This window comes from Carcharodon carcharias, chromosome 37, assembly GCF_017639515.1.
Source record: "Carcharodon carcharias isolate sCarCar2 chromosome 37, sCarCar2.pri, whole genome shotgun sequence".
Taxonomy (NCBI): domain Eukaryota; kingdom Metazoa; phylum Chordata; class Chondrichthyes; order Lamniformes; family Lamnidae; genus Carcharodon; species Carcharodon carcharias.
Window position 1 is genome coordinate 3,375,073 of NC_054503.1, and position 21,525 is coordinate 3,396,597.

Here is a 21,525-nt window from a genome sequence, read left to right on the forward strand (position 1 = left end):
ACCGAACAGCCAAGCCCAGGGAATTCACAAAGGAGTAGTCAATGAGTGAGGGATCAAATGGCCAATGGGCTTGAGCTGTCTGTGCTTCATGAGACAAATCGCCAGGACGTGGGATGACGTAGGGGAGGTTGTTGGCAGTCCATGGGCTATAATTTGGACAGTCCAGATATATAAATAGCACTTTCTGGAAGCTATTTTGCCTCCCCCGAGGTGCTGCACAATCCATCCTTCAATGTAGGACTTTTGTTCAAAATCCCTTAGTCTATTAGGGCCCTTAGTCAGAATAGGAATATAAGAGCAGTAGGCTGTTCAGCCCCTCGATGATGCTTCCCCCATTTAACTAGATCATGGCTAATCTACTACCTCAATGCCATCTTCCCACACCATCTCCATATCCCTTCATGTCATTGGTATCTAGAAATCTATTGACCTCTGCTTTGAACACACACAATGACTGAGCCTCCACAGCCCTCTGGGGTAGAGAATTCCAAAGAGTCACCAACCCTCTGAGTGAAGAAATTCCTCCCCATCTCAGTCCTAAAGGGCCTACCTCTCATGAGAATGCTAGCATGGTGGTTATGATATTGGATTAATAATCTAGTGGCCTGGATTAATGATCCAGGGGCATGAGGTAAATAATGCTGTCCGTGCCAGTGGTGGCCCAAGAATAAGAAATTCTTTTTCCTCTGGGTGATGATCACTTTTGTCTTTTAAGTATTGTGCCAACTTTATCAGTAGCCAGGAACCAGATCAATCAACCTGATTCCATCAGTTCAGATAAAAGCAAAGTTCTGATGAAGAGTCCTACGGACTCGAAGCATTAACTCCGTCTTCTTCTCCACAGATGCGGTCAGACCGGCTGAGTTTTTCTGGCAATTCTTGTTTTTGTTTCCCATCAGTTCAGAGAAGGTTCACGCGACTCATTCCTGGGATGAGTGGCTTGTCTTATGAAGAGAGGTTGAACAGGTTGAGCCTATACCCATTGGTGTTTAGAAGACTGAGAGGCGATCTTATTGAAACATATAAGATCCTGAGGGGATTTAATAGGGTGGATACTGGGAGGATGTTTCCACTTGTGGGAGAGACTAGAACCAGGGGGGACAGTTTTAAGAATAAGAGGGCTACCGTTTAAGGCAGAGATGAGGAAAAATTTTTTCTCTCTAGTTAGTCTGTGGAATTCTCTTCCCCAGATAGCAGTGGAGGCTGGGCCATTGTAATTATTCAAGGCTGAGTTAGACAGATTTTTGATCTGCAAGAGGGTCAGCTGTTATGGGGGGGGGTGTTGGCACAGATGGCAAATTGAAGTTGAGACAACTGGATCAGCCATGATCTTATTGAATGGCGGAGCAGGCTCAAAGAACTGAATGGCCTCCTCCTGCTCCTCAGTCATATAGTCATAGAGGTCTACAGCACAGAAAAAGGCCCTTTGGCCCATCGAGTCTGCGCCGGTCAAACAAGTACCTAACTATTCTAATCCCATTTTCCAGCACTAGGCCTTGTGTGCCAAGGCATCGCAAGTGCACATCCAAATACCTCTTAAATGTTATGAGGGTTTCTGCCTCTACCCACCCTTTCAGGCAGTGAGTTCCAGATCCCCACCACCCTCTGGGTGAAAAAATTCTTCCTCACATCCCCTCTAAACCTCCTGCCCCTTGCCTTAAATCTATGCCCCATGGTTACTGATCCCTCCAGCAAGGGGAAAAGTTCCTTCCTGTCTACCCTATCTATGCCCCTCATAATTTTATACACCTCAATCATGTCCCCCCTCAATCTCCTCTGCTCCAAGGAAAATAACCCCAGTCTATCCAATCTCTCCTTATAACTAAAACTCTCCAGCCCAGGCAACATCCTGGTAAATCTCCTCTGCGCTCTCTCTAGTGCAATCACATCCTTCCTATAATGCGGATTCTAGAACTGCACACAATACTCTAGCTGTGGCCTAACCAGCGCTTCCCTATGTCTTCAGCTCCAATGAGATGGTACATCAGGATGAGGTTTAGTTTTACTCTTCCCCAGACCGTGCTCGCTGGCGTCCAGTTCCGTGACTTCTGGTAGCCTTTCAAACAGGACACGCGCACAGTGAGAAGGTACTGAGGAGAGTAACAAGGACTGACCGGGGTGGGGGAGGAATAAGCTACGAAGGAAAATAGAAGAATCTTATCTCCTAAGGGGGGGAAGATGGTTTGGGATTTTTATGTATTTAAAATGGACTAATGTGCAAATTTCAGAAAGATAAAGTTTGGCACAACATTAATTTCAAAAAGAGAAGTTGCATTATGAAGTAAAACAACTTGGTGAGCAAAAATAAAGCAACGTCAAAGCAATAAATTGATAATTTTAAAAATTGAGCCATTAGTAAAAAATGACCATTCGCATGTGAAGGGGCTCTGTGTGTCTGGCTCATTTCCAGTCTCGGGGTGCACACTCACCTCACCCTCACCCATTGTGTGAGTGTGTGTTGGTGTGTTCCTCTCCCACAAGCGAGCCAATCAGCAGCAAATGCAGGAGAGGAGAAGCCTGTGATTGGAGGAACAGCCCCCTTGCAGATTCTTCCACTTCACTCAGCCGTGGATCCGGCATTTTGAACAGTGGTTCCGGGGGCCATATCTGGCCCATGAGCCGTGGGCTGTGCAATAATCAGAACACGGAATCACATGTTTAACAAAGAAACAGGCCCTTCGGCCCAGCTCGTGTATGTTAGCCCCTTGGTTCCACATGAGCAAATAAGCCTGAACAATTTAAGTCTGTCCCTATTTCCTTTTATCCCCTTGGTTCTTTGTGCAACTTATTCTTCAATGTTGATGTACCATCTTCAGCTGCTGACTATGTGAGTGAATTCCACAACTCCTCTCGAGTTGAACTCAATATTGGTTCAGGACAATTCCTGGTCACTTGGATATGTTATTCATTTTGAAACTAATCTTGATAAATGACAAATAATCTACTGAGTCAGGGAATGGAATCAAAGATACCAGGAGTGACGATAAAATTGTTGGGTAAGACGAGTGGGATTGGTTGTAATGGGGCCATGGGGTCAAATAGGCGACTGATACTGTTGAGGTTGAAACTCATGTATGAAGAATGGTGACCAGAACAAGGCATTGGTGGGGTGTCTGTGGAGTTATATCCCAATCAGGAATGTGTTTTGAGAGACAAATAATTATCAGGGCTAAAGGATATCTCCTTCGGCAGTATCTTCCAAACCCACGACCTCTACCATCTAGAAGGACAAGGGCAGCAGACACATGGGAACACCACCACCTGCGAGTCCCCCTCCAAGCCACTCACCGTCCTGACTTGGAAATATATCGTCCGTTCCTTCACTGTCACTGGGTCAAAAGCCTGGAACCCCCTCCCTAACAGCACGGTGGGTGCACCTACACCACACGGAGTGCAGCGGTTCAAGAAGGCAGCTCACCCCCACCTTCTCAAGGGGCAAATAGGGATGGGCAATAAAAATGCTGAGCCCAGCCAGTGACGCCCACATCTGTGAAAGAATTTTTTTAAAAAAGATATCCTTGATGCTAACTAACTAGAAATCTAAATCCAAAATACCGCAGAGAGCAAGTGGATCAGTCGGTGGTAAACTAACTTTTCTTTCTCAGATGCTGGCTGCCCTGTACATTTCTCACTTTCCTTCTCCTTGAGGTTTTTCAGTATTCCCATTTCTTCCCTTTGTTAATGTCCGGAAGTGTTGATGTGAAAGCCCTGCAATTTTACCTCTTCAAAACCATCGGGTGGTTAAAATCACCGGACTGTTATCAATCAACTAACCATATGAAATTAAAACGTTTTGTGTCTTGATCCAACGATTTCATTCGCTGATGAGCGTCCACTATAGAGTAAACCATCCGTGCGACAAGCATTCTTCTTCGCTGATGCTTCGGACCTACCTGTTTAAATTACCCAGAGACCCGAGGGCTGTTTATTTATGCCATGCTCTGTTAGAAGCTTTAATAGTTGTTCTAAGATCCCCTCTTCCCAAAGGAGGATGCAACACCAACCAGTCGCTGATTGTACTGCATTTGCCTCTTGGCACAGCCACCCTACCTTTCCTCTTTGTTCTGCTCCGCAACTTGTGATATAGATTTAAACAGCCAAGGAGGTCATTCTGCCCCCTGCGTCACGGCTGGCTCCCTGAAAGGACTGTCCAAGCAGCCACACTCCCTCTGCTCTTTTCCCCCATAGCTCTGCAAATGTTTCCTTTTTTTGTTTAAGCCGAGATCCAGTCTCCTTTTGAATGTTACTATTGGACCTGCTTCCTTTTAGGCATTGCCCTCCGACTTGAGTCGATGAATTTTTTCCCATCTGGTGTTTTTTTTTTGCCAATTACTTTAAGGCTGCATTTGCTGCTAACACTGTGCGTGTGCAGTTTTGCTGTTTTACATCATTGCAACGCCCCACAGTGAGCTTCATGGCACTTGCCAATGAAACGTTTTTCTTAGAAATGCATTGGCAGAGCTTGTTTGGAAGATAACTTGAATCATCATATCTGCCTCGTCCCCGGTAGGCTTGAGTTAAGAAGGCTTGATGTTTTTGATTTAGCTTTGGATGACTTTGCCTAGCCAGTCTCTGCAGGGAGCGTAACAAAAGGGAACCCCGGGGTGATTCTCCCATCCGGATATCGCCTCCTCACCTCAGTTCAGTATCCTGAGGATGAGACGAATCCCGAGCCTTTTTCTCCCCCCAATATCTAAATTTTAATGATGAATTACACGCGGCAAAATTGAAGGCTTCATTCGGGGCCGCAGCTTAGAGTCGGCTCTGCAATTAATGTCACCCAGACCCTGGTTAAACGAATCAAAGCCATTTGCTTTGAAGTCTGTCGGCGGCCATCTTTGTGGCCATCTTGCATTGGCAGGAGACAGTGTTATTTTAAATGTGTGCTTTGGGTTACTGACACTCCTGTCAGTGGAGATAGTTTCTTCCTAGGTATGCCATTAAAATCCCTCGTAAGTTTGGGTGCCTGTATTAAATCTCCCCTTTACATCTGCACGAGGGGACCAATCCCAGCTTCGCCAGGTCCTTATACTTGGTACTATCCCAGCAAACCTCGCCGAATCATTGAAATCCTCCCTAAAGTGTAGCGTCCAGAACTGGGCTTGCAAGTTAGCTGGAGTAGTACGTTTGGTGTGACTGCCTTGCTTCCAGCCATGCAATGCTTTATCATCTTCATTCCTCCATGGGATGTGGGCGTCACTGGAAGAGCCGTCCCCTAATTTTACAATCCCTTGATGGAACGTGGCTGATGCGTCAGTGAGGTACTGCATTGAGGAGGTCACCTTGGATAAAGGAGTGTGCTGAATAATTATTAATGCATTAGAGTGAAATATCCAGAATGCTCCTGTTTTTGTTACTGTTGCCATAACACGTCACAGCAGTAACGTGGTGGCTATAGCCGTGATGCTGACCGGCAGACGATGTAGAAATGAGACCCCTCTCTTCCCCCCACCAACTGGTGTCACCAATGGACTCCCCACGGGCACTGACATCCCAACTAGATCGTTCGATGCCAATGAAGTCACCGCTGGTCCCCATTATTACCCCCAGATGTCACTAATGTCGCCACTAGATCCCCTACTGGCACTGACGTCACCACTAGATCCCCTACTGGTACTGACGTCACCACTAGATCCCCTACTGGCACTGACGTCACCACTAGATCCCCTACTGGCACTGATGTCACCACTGGCACACATTCTTGCCACAGGACCCCCAACTGTTGCTACTGGACTCCCTACTGGCCCTTATGGCACCACTGGACACTACTCACACTGATGTCACAAATGGGTTTCTACTGATCTGACGTCACCACTGGAACTCCTACTGGCACCGATGTCACCACTGGAACTCCTGCTGGCACATACATCACCACTGGAACTCTTACTGGCACTGACGTCACCACTGGAATTCCTACTGGCACCAACGTCACCACTGGACTCCTTACTGGCACAAGGGTGCCAGCTGTGATTAAATGTATTCCTGGAGGTTTCATCACATAACTTGCCCCACCACGCTCCAGCCACTAGTTGGCCAACACATCCATCCTTGTGACGTACGGCCTTCCTACGCCAATCGGAAAGCAAAATGACTCATGACCCAATTGGATGATGCTTGACTCTCAGCCAAACAGCCTGTCACACCGCCATTTTCAATATTTGTATATCTGGAAAAGAGAAATGTTCCAAAAAAATGAACAAAAAAAACCCCCAATTTTTTTTTTATGTCCTTATGATTCTTCTCCAGGGTTGCGCACACAGCAGTGCCTTGGAGATGGATCCTCAATTTCTGGATTGGGTTTTTTCTTTGTTCATTTTCTTTTGGAACGTTTATCCTTACCAGATATAAAAATATTGAAAGGGTTGGGGGGTGAGAAAGGCGGTTTGGATGATAGTCAAGCATCATCCAATTGGGTCATGAGCCCTTTTGCTTTCTGATTAGTGTAGGAAGGCCGTACGTCACAAGGATGGATGTCTTGGCCGACTAATGGTGGTGGTGTGGTGGTATTGTCACTGGATTAGTAATCCAGAGACCCAGGGGACGGGGGTTCGAATCCCACCACGGCAGATGGTGAAATTTGAAATGAATAAAAATCTGGAGTTGGAAGTCTAATGATGACCATGAAACTGATGGCGTAAAAACCCATCTGGTTTAATAATGTCCTTTAAGGAAGGAAATCTGCCCTCCTTACCCGGTCTGCCCTACATGTAACTCTAGAGAGGGGCAGGTGATGTCAGTACAAGCCAGAGTTGTCAACTCCTCCAGGATTGGCCTGGAGTTTCTTTTTATTCGTTCATGGGATGTGGTTGACTCTTAAATGCCCCCTGAACCAGGGCAATTAGGGATGGGCAATAAATGCTGGCCTATCCCATGAACAAATAAAAAAAACCTCCAGGCCAATCCTGGAGGAGTTGGCAACACCGGCTGGTACTGACGTCACCTGCCCCACCACCGCGCGCACCAACCGCCGAGCTGTGGGGATAGGGGGAGAGCGAGACGGACGGAACCACGCATGCGTGGGTCTTTCCCGGGAGGGCATGCGCGCTGTGCCGCCTTTACGCGATAGATCTCCCCTGCGCCTGCGTGGCCCCGGTTTCGCCCCTCAGGCCGGCTATGGCGGTGGCGATGGCCGGAGCCTGGCGCCGCTTTCTCAACCCCGCTGGATGGAAGCAGCTACCCCGGCTCCAGGTAGACGGGCCCGGGAGAGAGGGAGGGAATCCGGAAAAGACGGAGGCCGCTCTCCGAGCTGCAGTGAGGCCAGCGGGAGCCTGGCCCTGTGCGGACGGTCACCGTGTCGGTGCCGTCGGGAGAGGCTGTCGAACCCTCGCCCGCCCCAGCGAGACCAGACAGCGGCCAGTGCCAGTATGATTGGGGGGGTGGGGGGGGTGCAGTGCTGCTGCCAGTGCCAGAATGGGGGGGCAGTGCTGCTGCCAGTGCCAGTTTGGGGGGGGGGCAGTGCTGCTGCTGCCAGTGCCAGTATTTAGGGGGGGGGGGGTGCTGCTGCCAGTGCCAGTTTGGGGGGGGGCAGTGCTGCTGCCAGTGCCAGTATGGGGGGGCAGTGCTGCTGCCAGTGCCAGTTTGGGGGAACAGTATTGCTGCATCCAGTGCCAGTTTGGGTGGGACATGTTGCACCAGTGTCAGTCTGGGGCCTAGTGATGCCAGTGTCAGTGGTGGGTTCCAGTGATGAAGCCAGTGCACGCTTGGGGTGTTATTAATGCTGCCAGTGCCACTTTGGGGTCCAGTTGTGGCGCCAGTGCCAATTTCGGGTCCAGTGGTGATGAAAGTGCCTGTAGGAATTCAGTAGAAACAACAGTGCCAATTGGCAGGCTTCCAGTTGTGATAACAGAGCCAGTATGGTATCCATTGGTGATGGCAGTGCTAGTAGAGATGCAACAGCAATGAGTGAGTTCAGTGGTGATGACAATACCAGCAGAGATCCTGTGGTGTCAGCAGTACCAGTACAGGTCTATTGGTGATGGCAGTCCCCTTGGCTGTCCAATGATCATGACAGTGCCAGTAGGGAACCCAGTGGTGATGACAGTGACTAGGGATCCAATAGTGAGGACTGTGTAGAGATCAGTGATGACAACAGTGTCAATAGTTATGCATTGATGATGACTGTGCCAGTAGGGGCACAACAATGTTGAGAGTGTAGGGATTCAGTAGAAGCAACATTGCCAATAGGCATCTGGACAGTGACAGTTCGGGTCCAGTGGGGACGACAATGCCATTAGGGAGACCAGTGGTGATATCAGTAACTGTAAGGATTCAGTACAAATAGCAGTGCCACCAGGCATCTAATAGTGGTAACAGAGCCATTAGGTGTCCACTGGTGATGATAGTGTCAGTAGGGGTGCAACAGTGATGACAGTGCCTGTAAGAGGTCCACTGGTGATCACAGTGCCAGCAGAAATCTAGTGGTGGTGGCAGTGCCAGTAGAGGTCCATGAGCAATCTAGTAGCTATCTAATAATCCTGATAGTGCCACAAGGGAGTCCAGTGTTGATGACACTAACAGTAGGGGGTCTAGTAGAGTCCTCAATGATTGTTGGTGTCCAATAGTAACAGCAGTCTCGGTAGGGGTCCACAGTGCCAGTTCGAGCCCAGTAGTGATTTTTAAAATTCTTCCATGGGATGCCCAACCCTGTTGAGACATAATTTCCTGTAAGGGCTCCAGTCGTGTCGTCAGCCTCAGTCGAGGGTCAGTGGTGGCATTAGTACCAGTAGGGTGCCCACTGGTAGTGTCAATGGCAGTGGGTGATGCAGTGATCATGCCCGTTACTGCTGAGGGGTTCAGTGATGATGCCAGTGAGGGATCAGAGGTCATTTTGGTGCCCATGGTGGCCATGCCTGTGACTTCATTGGGCAGAGTGGATAGAGAGGTTATTATTTTCCAATATACACAGGTGGTAGCAGAAGTTATCAGCAGCTGGTACATAATCAGAAAATGATCCCTCTGTTTAATCACATGAACAAGCTCTTGTAATATCGGTCTGTGGCCCAGGTGTCCAGACCCCTTCAGGTTCTGACCACGATGTTTTCATTCTTTCCTAGAAATACACCAATTCTACAAGTTCTGATGCTAAATATCCAGGGATTATAGAGTCAACGGAGGAGTTTAAGTTTGTGGAGCGATTGATTCCACCTACCACAGTGCCCGCCCCTCCAAAACATGATCATTACCCAACGCCATCAGGATGGTGCCCACCTCGAGGTCCGTGTTATTTGACAGCTGATCCATTTCACCACGTTCTCTGCATCCCAGTCCTTTTTTTTTGCAATGCTAACCACTACAGTCATTTCTCACTTGGTATTTGTAATTGGCTCCTATCACTACCTTATGCACGCTTTCTACCCTTTGCCTCCATCCCATGTTGAAATTGAGATGTATTGCACTGATCCCACAGCCTCACCCTATCCTATCTCGGTAATTTGCTTCAGTAGCATAGCCCTTGTCGACTGCCCCCATTCTCTGATTCAAGCCTCCTGTACATCCTCTGCCTTCCTTTGACTTCTCCCTTTTAGCAGTCCTCTGTTACCCCCCCCCCCCCCTACTCTTGACAAGCCTCTTAACATTCCTCTGCCTCTCAAACACATCTCTGTCATAACCTCTGCCTTCCTGGTCCTGTGTCTGTTTTGTGAAGCTCCTTGCAATGTTTTCTACGTTGGATTCTACATGAAACCTCTCACTGTTTCCTCCCTGTGTAGGCCATAGTCTTTTAAATCTTAAGCTTGGTGTTCCCTAACAACAACCACTTGATTTAGCCCATCAGCTCCCTTTAACTTTTGTAGCCTTGTGGAGTTGTAAAGAGTGAGGCTTGGCCCGTCAGCTAAATTTTCTCAGCCCCCTTACCTAGATTTTCTCAGTCCCCATGCCTCACCAAATAAAAAAGATGAATTATTGCTTTCGGAATAATATTGCTTTCGGAATAATACTGATGGGAGAACAGGGCTCCTGGTGAGGGCAGAGAAGTGTAATCCAATCTACTGCCTTTGGGAGAGAGGTGGGAGTTGAACAAAATAGCAGAGTTGCCATGGTGACTCCTTATGTAGAACAAGCCAGTCTTCTAGGGAACTCTGAATGTCTCAAAACAGTTAAATGTTTAACTTGCAATTTTTAAAAATTATTCAATCATGGGATGTGGGCATCGCTGGCTGTGTCAGCACTTATTGCCCATCCCTAGTTGCCCTTGAGAAGGTGGTGGAAAGTTGCCTTCTTGAACCGCTACAGTCCGTGGTGTAGGCGACGATTACTTATCATTCTAGGGGTACTGTGGTATTGTATTGTTAATTGACTAGAAGGCAGCTCACATCCTGAAAAGGAATAGAAAAAGCTAGAAAGTAAAGAGGACTGGACTAATCTAAGGGAGAGATGGTGGTGTAATGGTAATGTTGCTGGACTAAATCCAGAGGCCCAGGCTAATGCTCTGGGGACACAGGTTCAAATCCCAACACGGCAGCTGGTGGAATTTAAATTCAATAAATCTGGAATTGAAAAGCTAGCCCCAATGGTGACCATGACAACCATCATCGATTGCCCTAAAACCCCATCTGGTTCTCTAAAACCCCTTTAGGGAAGGAAATCTGCCGTCCTTACCCGGTCTGGGCCTACTTGTGACTCCAGACCCACAGCGATGTGGTTGACTCTTAACTGCCCCTCTGAAATGGCCGAGCGAGACACTCAGTTCAAGGGCAATGAGGGGTGGGCAACAAATGCTGGGCCTTGCCAGCCATGCCCACATCCCGTGAAAGAATAGAGGGGAAAAAAAAGCCTGGAAGCTTGCATTCAACTCCCACCATGGCAGCTGGGGAGTTCAAACTCAATTAATTAATGAATGGAATAAATCTGGAATAAGTAGCTGGTATCAGTAATAGCCATGAAATTATCAGATTGTCGTGAAAATACATCTGGTTCACTATTGTCCTTCAGAGAAGGAAATCCAGTACCAGCAATGCCTTAAAACTCAGTTAGCATCTGGCGATTACTTCTGGCAATAATGTTTTATTGTTTTCCCAGATCCACCTCCTGACTTACCCTACACCATACGACGCTCCCGGATGCACAACATCCCTGTTTATACAGACATCACCCATGGCAACAGGAAGATGACTGTCATTCGGAAAATAGAAGGTGACATTTGGGTATGTGAATTCACTTCATGATTACCCCCCAGGGCAATGCCTTGACCAGTCAGGGTTGGCCTGCCCGGTTTGAATTTTAAACAAAGCTGGGCAGTTAACTGTTCCATGCTGCGTTCTCCATGATAATGCCTCCACCAATCAGAGTCTACTTGCCAATCAGTCAGCACTGTCTTCTCATGCAGTATATATTGTTGTTCCCTTTACTGTTGGTTTACCTTGTGTAGCTGTCCTGATGAGTGCAGGATGGAAAGCTTTTATAGCATGTCTCTTTTTGCAGCGATACTCAAATTCTGTTCTTCCAAACGACTAATTGTAACCTGGTAACATTAAGGCAAAACTTTGTGATTTGTGAAAATCAGATGAGACTGTCTAAAGACGATTCCATGTTTTTTGTAAAGCTCATGTAATTACTCACAGAGCCTGTTCTCATTTGCCAGCTAGCATTGGCATGTTGTTAGGCCGTATTGTCAGGCACCTAAGTATTTCTGGTTCGTTAGAAGCCCTAGATGGCAGGAAGGTGTGCGCCGTACCATTTTAAATAGCAAGGTAGGTTAACATTTGGAACATTGCTCGTCATCAGAATTGGCCAGGTCAAGCTGGAGTGGTGGGCACCTGTCCAAGGAGACGGAAGAAGAGAAAAGCTTACATCCCAAATTCAATAAATATTTCACAATTGGACATAAAGGTTGCAGCCAGTGTTGGATGTTGTCTCAAGTTAGATTTCAACAAGGAGGTGAGGTGTTTTGAGACAGAATGGGAGGAACACCAGGGATGCCTCTCAAAAATCATGAATGTAGACTTGCGAGCTATTGAGGAAGCTGGATGGATTGGATGCATTGGACTTGTGCAGCAGGGGTTCACACTAGTGATGCTGATGGTGCCAGCTCCAGTGCAGAAAACTTAATTGCAAGCGTTGTCAGCCAGCAAGTTCTAACAATGAGCCAGCCTCACCGACGGTAAAGGCATTTGTCACATCTTCATTTCAGCATGCTTTGTAATACTAACACCGTGTACTTACCACCCACATCTCCGCTTCCACTCAAAGTCTGTTTCAGCGTTCCCTCCCTGGTTTTTGTATCTTTGCTAACCTCGTGTGACTGGGTCGGGGTGTGGGGGTTTGCAGTGGTTGGTATTGTATTTTTTTTTTGGCCATGTCTAGTAACTCATATAAGGTGTGGAAAATCGGTCATGTAAACCCTATCATGCACCTCCAAAAGCTTAGCATGAAACCCAAATAAGTGAACGACATTGCAATTGTGACCTAATACCTTGTTTAGATTCATCATCATCTTTTAGCTTTAGTATTCAATGCCCCTATAAAAATAATCCAAAATCTTTATTTGTTTTGTTCTTCTGCTTTCCAGTCCACGACGCTGCTTCCAGAGAAACATGACCCTGCATTTCCATTCTCGCGTTCCATTGGGAATTTTACCATCTCAGATGTTTTTCCATTCTCTGTCTTTCCCCTTGTGATCTGCACTTACTGCCGATTTACCCAACTGCATCAACCTGTGTGTAGCCTTTCTCAGGCTTACTTGCAGTTTGCCATTCCACAATTTTGTTTTGTCAGCAAACTTTGAGGTCACTTCTTTTACATCCGTGTCCAAGTTGCACACACAACTTGGGAGAAAAGAGGTTGTGATGTAGACCTTCATTGCCCACTGTGAGCTATATCTTGCTCTTTCGAGATTTGCATCTGCTTGCAGAACCTCCTGCATTTTGTTGTAAGCATCCCTTTACCTTGGCTTCCACAGACAGTTGGTAAATAGAATGTGATGTTGTTTGCTGTCTGGCTGATAAATATGTTTTTGGTTCTTGAGAGAGGTAGGGGGAAGAGAGAGAGTGTGAAATATAATATATAAAATCAGATAGTGACAGATTTCAGAAACCTCCTCAACCAAGCCAACTAGTGGCCTGATTTTTGTGACATGGTTGATTGGTAAATGTCGGCATAGCAATTGATAATGACAACAGAAGGTAAGTTCTGCGGGCAGGAAGTGTCCACCCAACACAGGATATTTCCAAATATACAAATCATAAATAACTTAATCGAGCCTGGCCTACATGTACAACATGTTTCTTTTTTGCTGTTCCTGATTAGCCTTTTTTTCTTGAAGAGTTACTACTGTCACCCCCCCGCAATGGGTTGGTATTCTTCCTTTTTTTAACCCCTGTGGTGCTCTTTTGCCTTCTTCAGATGCTCGAGAAGGACCTGAAAGAATTCCTCGTGCAAATTACGGGCAAGACTCCCCTTATACATGTTAACGAGGTGACAATGAGCCTCCGGGTCAAAGGTTATTTCGACAAAGAACTGAAATCATGGCTGATGGAGAAGGGCTTCTAAGTTTGTGACTGGATTTATGAGTTGCATCGAAAAGGTGTGATTCTGTTCACTTGAAGGAGCTTTTTTTAAAAAAAAGTTGTACTTAAATCCACAATGTGACCAGGTGTTCTGATCAAAATGCAGAGCAATCCATTAAATTGATTGTTCCAATCGCCTCGCCGGCATGTAATTTTTGGTTACTCTGAAAGGGAATCTGCTGTGTAAGCTGATCATTGAGAAGCTCCACCACCACCTGTGCTTTCCCATCCAAGCCACACACCAGCCTGACTTGGAACTATAACGGCCGATCCTTCACTGCCGCTGGACCAAAATCCTGGAACTCCCTCCCTTAACAGCGCGGTGGGCGTACCTACACCACATGGACTGCAGCGGTTCAAGAAGGTGGCTCACCACCACCACCACCACCTTGCAGACAGTTGTGGATGCAATAACATAGGCTGGGCCTTGCCAGCGATGCTCACATCCTGTGAACAAATATTGGCGGGGGGGGGGGGTGGATAAAAGAAAATAAAAGCAAAATACTGCAGATGCTGGAGATCTGAAAGTGGGAGCATTAAGAGCTATAAACGGGAAAGGGAAATGAAAGAAGTGGCTTTGTTAGGGGCGAAACCAGTACTTTTAAGAGGATGGAGAAGCAAAATTCTTTTGTAGTGATCAAAGAAAACAATAAGACATGACCGAGCGGATGGTGCTTCAGACAATGGGCAAAGGATCACAAATGTATTGTGTAAAAAGAGGCCTATTACAGGTGTACGAGATTGGGTAGCTGATGACCCTCGAGAAAAGGATGAGTTGATTTTTGTTCTATCCGTTCACAGGGCGTGGGCAAGTCTGACATTGCCCTTGACAAGGTGGCGTGGAACCTCCCTCTTTGAATATAGCTGGTTGTATCCTCAGCGATTGCAGAGGGCAGTTAAGAGCCAATCCCGTCGCATGTGAGCTTGGAGTCACATATAGGCCAGACCTCGTAAGAATGGCTGATTCCCTTCCCTAAAGGACATGAGCAAGGCAGGTTTTTGCGGCAGTGCGAGCATTTCACGGCCTTGAGCACCGTCGAGCTACTAGCTTTATATTCTGGTTGCATTTCGTAAATTATATTTAAATTTCAGGAAGACTGGTGGTGGAAATTGAACTTAATGTTTGCAATTCTGAACCCCAAGCTCCTGGATTGCTAGTCGAGTAACATAACTGCTGTGCTATTGTACCCACAACGGTAAGTTTGAAAACTGTGGAAATATGCAAATGGAAACCCCCACCCACCACCACCCGCCAGGGGTAATTCTGCTGTGGGATTTTTATGTCAAATTGAGAGCTACGGTTTGATATTTCATCTGACATATTTTCTTGTTCTTTCTTCGGATGTTGGCGTTGCTGGCAAGGCTTGCATTTATTACTCATCCCCCATTGCCCCTGACTACATGTTGGTGAGCCGCTGCCTTGAACCACTTCAGATTGTGTGGTCTAGACGCATCCAGGGTGCTGTTAGGAAGGTGGTTTCTGGATTTTGACTCAGCAACCAAAGGGACGATGACATGTTTCCAAGTCAGGGGAACTTGCAGGTGGTGGTGTTCCCAGCACCTGCTGCCCTTTTCTTTCTAGGTGGTGGAGGTCACGGGTTTGGAAGGTATTGTTGAAAGAGCTTTGGCAAGGAGCTTCTGTCAGTACTAGATGAAGATGATGCAGCGGTCTCAAAGCGGAACTTGAGCGCATGACCTTCTGCATTAGAGGTGAGAGCACAACTTCTGTGGCAAGGCTAATGTTTAGATAGTGATAATTAGAATTTTAAAAGTTCATTAAAAATTGAAGGCATATTGCGAGGAATTAACATCTGGGGATTTACCATTGACCGCAAATTGAACTGGATTGGCTACATAAATACTGTGGCTCCAAGAGCAGTTCAGAGGCTGGAATTTTGCAGCGAGAAACTTGCATCCTGACACCCCAGAGCCTGTCCATCATTGGCAAGGCACAAATCAGGAGTGTGATGGAGCATCTAGGACAAAGCAGCCTGCTTGATCGGCAGCCCATCCACTACCTTCAACATTCACTCCCTCCACCACTGGTACACAGTGGCTGCAGTGTGTGCCATCTACAAGATGCACTACAGAAACTCGTCAAGGCATCTTTGACAGCATCTTTGAAACCCACAATCTCTACCACCTAGAAGGACATGGGCAATAGACGCATTGGAACACCACCACCTCCAACTCCTCCTCCCCAACCCCCTGCCTCACCAAGCACTTGCATCATTCAGACTTAGAGCCATATTCCTTTTCCTTCACTGTCTCTGGGTCAAAAACCTGATCCCCCCTAACTGTAAGTGTATCTACACCACTTGGACTGCAACGGTTCAAGAAAGCGGCTCAATCACCACCACCTCAAGGACAGTTAGAATTGGGCAACAAATGCTGGCCTTGCCAGTGATGCCCACATCCCATGGAAATTTTTTTTACAATCTGGATTTCAACAAAGTGATCTCACCATGGAAGAGAATGAGCACATAAAATTATTTCTTTTCAAGAATGGAAGAACAACGTTTGGCACTGCAGTGATCAGAATAACATTGTTAAGATATACAGGGTAGAAAATTTGGAAGCAAGCATGATTGTAGGTATATGGATTCAGTTTCAGATAATAGATTTTACTTGGGTTTTGTTATAGACCTGAGAATTTCTATATATAAACAATGGTACTTGTAATTTGCAGTCAATTAAACTGGTAACTGTTAGCAGAATGTACATTACTATTTATTGAAGCAGGCATCTGGAACTCATACTGGCAAGAGGTTCTAGTACTTTCCATACAGGTAATTGCAAGCTCAGGGCAGTGGTATTGGGACAATCTGAAGTGATATGTTAAGAGTATGATGGAGGAAGCGTGTGGTACGACATTATATTACCCATTATCAAGAACATTCAGATATCTAATACACTATTGTGTGCCCATTGTGAACAGCTGGGCCTAAGATAAAGAGCATCACCGATCATGTTGCTACTCAGAAGCTGGTGATGTGTTGAGAGTGAGCTGTGTCTGGTTAAACAGTTGGTTTTATCAATGTTGCATGGGTCTCCTGCAGTGGAATCTCACCCCTAATGGTCTCCTTATCCTTTTCAGCACCATTTTTTGCTCTGGAAATAAATAAATTACAAAATGAACAATGATTAGAACATGTTAACTTTTCTTTCATTACTTAGTTTCTTTCCATTACCCATTCTTTATGTGTGTGCCTAGATAAAAGATCAAGGCCCCAACATAATAGAACACACTTCCCAGCAGAGGTTAACGATGACAATGCAAAACTCAGAACACAGAACCACCTCCTTTGGTTTCTTTAGAAGCCAGCAAAGGATGACTAAATGTTGGATGTGATTCTGTGATTGGACAGCACTTGCTGCACAATCCCAAGTGTACTAAGAATTACACAAACAATCAATTTAAGATTATCCGTTGGACTTGCACTTACGTTTGCTAGAAGTTACATATATTCATATGCAGGGACCTGTCCTTTGCAGACAAAAGGAACATGTCTAGGCATTGCTGCTTTTTTTTTTGAATTAAATAAAAGCATGGGGGGCAATAATTCCCTGATTCATTCTCCATGGCAATGCCTCAACTAATCAATCATCTTCTCTCTCAGTATAAATTGTAACTCCCTTTAAAATTTGATATTCTTGCATCTGTCCTGATGAGTGCAAGACAAAAATCTTCAACAGCAAGTCTCTTCTCAGCAATATTCAAGTTCTGTACTATCAAGCGACTATCTAATTGTCAAGCACGATTCCCCTTTCATAAAACCCTGTTGATTGTGCTGTGATTTTCTAAATGTCCTGCTGCTACTTCCTTAATAATGGATTCCAGCATTTTTCCAATGGGAGATGTTACGCTAACTGGCCTATAGTTTCCTGCTTTCTGTTTCTCTTCCCTTGAATAGAGGTGTTACATTTTTGTTTTCCAGTCCGATGGGACCTTTCCAGAATCTAGGGAATTTTGGAAGATTACAATCAATGCATCCACTATCTCTGTGGCCTATTATTTTAAGAATCTGGGATGCAGGCCAACAGGTCCAAGAGACTTGTTAGCCCTTAGCTCTTTTAGTTTACCTAGAACTTTTCCCTTAGTGATAGTGATTGCTTTAAGTTCCTCAGTCCTTTGATTTTCTACTATTCTTCGGATGCTTTTTCTGTCTGCTATTGCGAAGACAGATAGAAATTACTTGTTCAAAGTCTCTGCCATTTCCTTGATTCCCATTATTGGTTCCCCAGTCTTGCCCTCTAAGAGGTCAACATTTACTTTACTGTCTTCCTTTTTATAACTGGTAGAAGCTCTTGCTGTGTTTTTGTATTTCTTGTTTACTTTTATATTCTCCCTCTTTTTTTAGTCATCCTTTGCTGCTTCTAAAGAAACCAGGGGAGGTGGTGGTGTTGTGGTAATGTCACAGAACTGGTAATCCAGGCTAATGCTTTGGGGACACGGGTTCAAATCCCACCATGGAAATCTGGAATTGAAAGTTAGCCTCACTGATAGCGACCATGAGACAATCAACATAAAAACCAACCTGGTTCACTAATGTCTTTCAGGGAAGGAAATCAGCTATCCTCACTCGGAATGGCATTCTTGTGACTCCAGATCCAGGGCCGTGTGGTTGACACTTAGCTGTCCTCTGAAATGGCCTAGCAGGTTGCTTGGTTCAAGGACAATTAGGGATGGGCAGCAAATGCTGGCCTTGCCAGAGACACTCATAAATTTTTTAAAAATGCCAGTTTTCTGTCCTACCACTAATCTTCGCAGCATTGTACGTAACATCCCTAACTTCTTCAGTTAGCCTCATATGGCGCATCCTTCTCTTTTAGGTAGGAGATAAAAGGCAGCAGGGTTTTCCTAGTATTTCCTAGTATTATCTCGCATCCTCAAACAGTAACTGTTTCATTTCATTCTGTGCACTGAAAGGCTGTCATGTTTGCATACATAATAGAAAATGCAGTCCGAAAATAATTTGTTGAACTGAATGCTTGAGGAATTTCTGTTTGGTAAGGTGTTACAATGCAAGTAGTTTATGCTTGTCTTCATCGCCAGTGATTCCCCTGTGCTACAAATTGGCCCTTTCTCTTTGATTTCTCAACAAGGAACGGTGGCCAGTAATTATTATGATGATCGTTGGAATAAATTTAAGTAAGGCTGAGTGTGTTGCTGCCATCTAGCACCATCGTTGCAGCAATCCAAACCTCTGTCTTGCTTGAGGTATTTTTAAGAGTGAACCAATGTTCAACTCCATGGAGTGATTGGATTTAAGCTACATCTTACAATTCCCCACAGGCAGTGCTCAATTGTTATCACACTGCTGTGACAAATTGCCTATTGGAGACTAGGCACTTCCCAAGTTGAAAAGAAAGGAAGTTTAAACTGTTGAATAAATGGTTTTGATCACCCTGCCAATTAATAGGTTTCTGAGGTCCACGAGTGCAGTAATGAACTGAATCAACTCTAAGTCTACATTGAATGTCTAATGTGTTGAAGCCTTGCTGATGTTCAAACTGACCTCCAAATCAGTGGATTTTTGACGTTACAAACCTGCTTTCCACTTCCTCAATCGTGTCTGGTAAAGGAACGTTGAGTGTTTCATTTAGAAAAAAAGCAGCAACACCAGCCAGTATCGCCATTCCACCATATATAACCAGTGGTAGAAATGCTATGTAACCACCAGTCAACCTTACCACAGGTGCTCCAACAGATCCAATCCGGTTCATTGTACTGACAAGTCCCAGTCCCATCTGTCTGCAAGGGGAAACGAGTAAAGTGGGAGTCAGGCGTTGATGAAAAGTTTCGCCTTTCAATATTTTTCCTTTTTTTCCTGCTCTCTTCTGATGAAGCTACTGAGTCTTTCTAGGGTATGGTTCAACCCCCTCAAGTACAAGGATTCCTATTTTCCCCTTAAACATAAAAGTAAGCATCCAGCCCCTCAAGTGTGTTCCATCATTCAATGAGATCATGGTTGATCTGTGACCCAACTCCATATACCTGCTTCTGACCCATATCTCTCAATACCTTTGACTAACAAAAACCTTGTCATCCTCAGTTTTAAGATTGGAACTAGCATCAATTGCCATTTGCAGAAGGGAGTTACAAAATTCTACCACCCTTTGCATGAAGAAGCGTTTCCTAATTTCCTTCCTGAAAGGTCTGATTCTAATGTTGGGATTATGGCCCCTAGTCCTAGACTCCCCAAACGGTGGAAATACCTTACCTGTTCTTGTCAATGAAATCACCCATTAATCTTCCAGGGAATACAACCCCGGTTTGTGTAATCTCTCCTCATAGTTTAACCCTTTGAGCCCAAGTATCATTTTAGTGAACTCACCAAGGCTCCTTAGACAGCACCTTCCAAACCCAGGACTGCTGCCACCTGAAAGGGCACATGGGAACACCATCACCTGGAAGTTCCCCTCCAACCCACTCGCCATCATAACTTGGAAATACATCGTTGTTGGTCAAAATCCCGGAACTCCCTCCCTAACAGCACTGTGGGTGAACCTACACCACATGAACTGCAGCGGTTCAAGAAGGCAACTCACCACCACCTTCTCAAGGGCCAATTAAGGATGGGCAATAAATGCCGGCTGAGTCTGTGACTCTCACATCCCATAAAGGAGTTTTTAAAAAATTGGACATAAACAAGCCTTTGATGTGGCTGCTGCAAATCATGTGACTTTGGCATTTGGACCACAGACAGTATCACGTCTCCAGCAAATACCTAATTAAATATGGGCATAGGTGAGGGTACCTCATAACCATTTGTAGAATTCACAACATTCACTTTTTAAAGAAGGGCCAACATCTAAAGACTAAGGAGTTTCCAGTCTGCCTGTCTCCATGTTTAATACTGGACAAAAGGGAAGATCAAAACTCAATGGCGACTGTCAACTTCCCCTTGTATCACAATGGCCTCCTCCATCCAAACTAGACTGGGCGGGTCTCAGAAGTGTTAACCCACACCACAGGATGCGGAATGAACATGAGCACAACACCTTATATTGAAAAGATCTTGAACTTGTGAAAGGCCACATGGCTAGACAATCATGTCGTTTTGCCTGTTTAAAAGATCAGCCAAGAGATGTTTGTAGGCAGATCCACCAGACCCATCAGTCGTCAGCCAGTCTGAGATCCATACACTGAAGCTAGTTGCAAGTCATTAAGCAGCCAAAGTTCACCTGAGAAACAGCTTCCTAGATATTCGACTACAAGGAACCTCAGATGCTTCTGCGAATCCTTCGCTTTACAAGAAACTCACTTCAACTTTAAATTATTGAATCCATTCAGGAATCCACAGGCCTGCCACGTGAGAGAGCAGATATCATAAATCAGACACAATTAATTGTAATCTGTAGAAGTGCCCTATCTTTATCTGTTTGTGTGTGCATAAGCATGTGAAGGAGTGTGTGATGTAGCATTAATTTGGGGTAAGTGTGCGAGAATAAAAATAACCTCTATTTTGAATTTATGAAAGCTTGCTGTTGAATTATCTAATTGGAATACACATTCCAATGGTAAGAAAAGACATACTTCTTTCCATGCAACGCATAATGATCATGGGCAGTAAGAGAGAACATACATTCTGTCAGTGATACCAGTCTATTGTTAGAGCTCTATCCAAGTGATTGTAAATACAACCTGTGTAAATTACTGACCTATGTCATGTTGAATAGACATGAGAATATTACAAATCGTTAAAAACTATATTTTTGAAAAATGGACATTGTTGCACTTTTAAAATAGTGGTCCTCTGACTACAAGTATTTATCACAGCTTGCTGCGAGTCTCTTATTCTGAAGAAAACTCCACAAAATCCTGTCTTCAGCTACCAGGATTTTCCTGGATTCTAACGCCTGAGTGAAAGAACCCCTCTCACCAGACTCTGATATTCACATGAACTGTTAACTATCCTGTTTGGTATTTATATTCATAGAAGTGAAGCTCGTTTCTCTTACTGTATTTTTCCTTGTGTGTATGGTGCATGTGTGTGTAGTTGTGACAGAGTTATGTGTG

The 21,525-nt window shown here is 45.3% G+C and overlaps 1 protein-coding gene across 1 annotated transcript; it reads left to right on the plus strand.

The window, feature by feature from the left end:
• The first annotated feature begins 7,029 nt into the window (after positions 1 to 7,029).
• On the plus strand, positions 7,030 to 13,635 carry mrpl49 (mitochondrial ribosomal protein L49). The gene is made up of 4 exons (XM_041179926.1): positions 7,030 to 7,188; positions 9,054 to 9,213; positions 11,017 to 11,141; positions 13,339 to 13,635. Exons 1-4 carry the CDS (start codon positions 7,114 to 7,116, stop codon positions 13,483 to 13,485), a joined length of 507 nt encoding a protein of 168 aa, XP_041035860.1. The 5' UTR covers positions 7,030 to 7,113; the 3' UTR covers positions 13,486 to 13,635.
• The last annotated feature ends 7,890 nt before the right edge of the window (positions 13,636 to 21,525 follow it).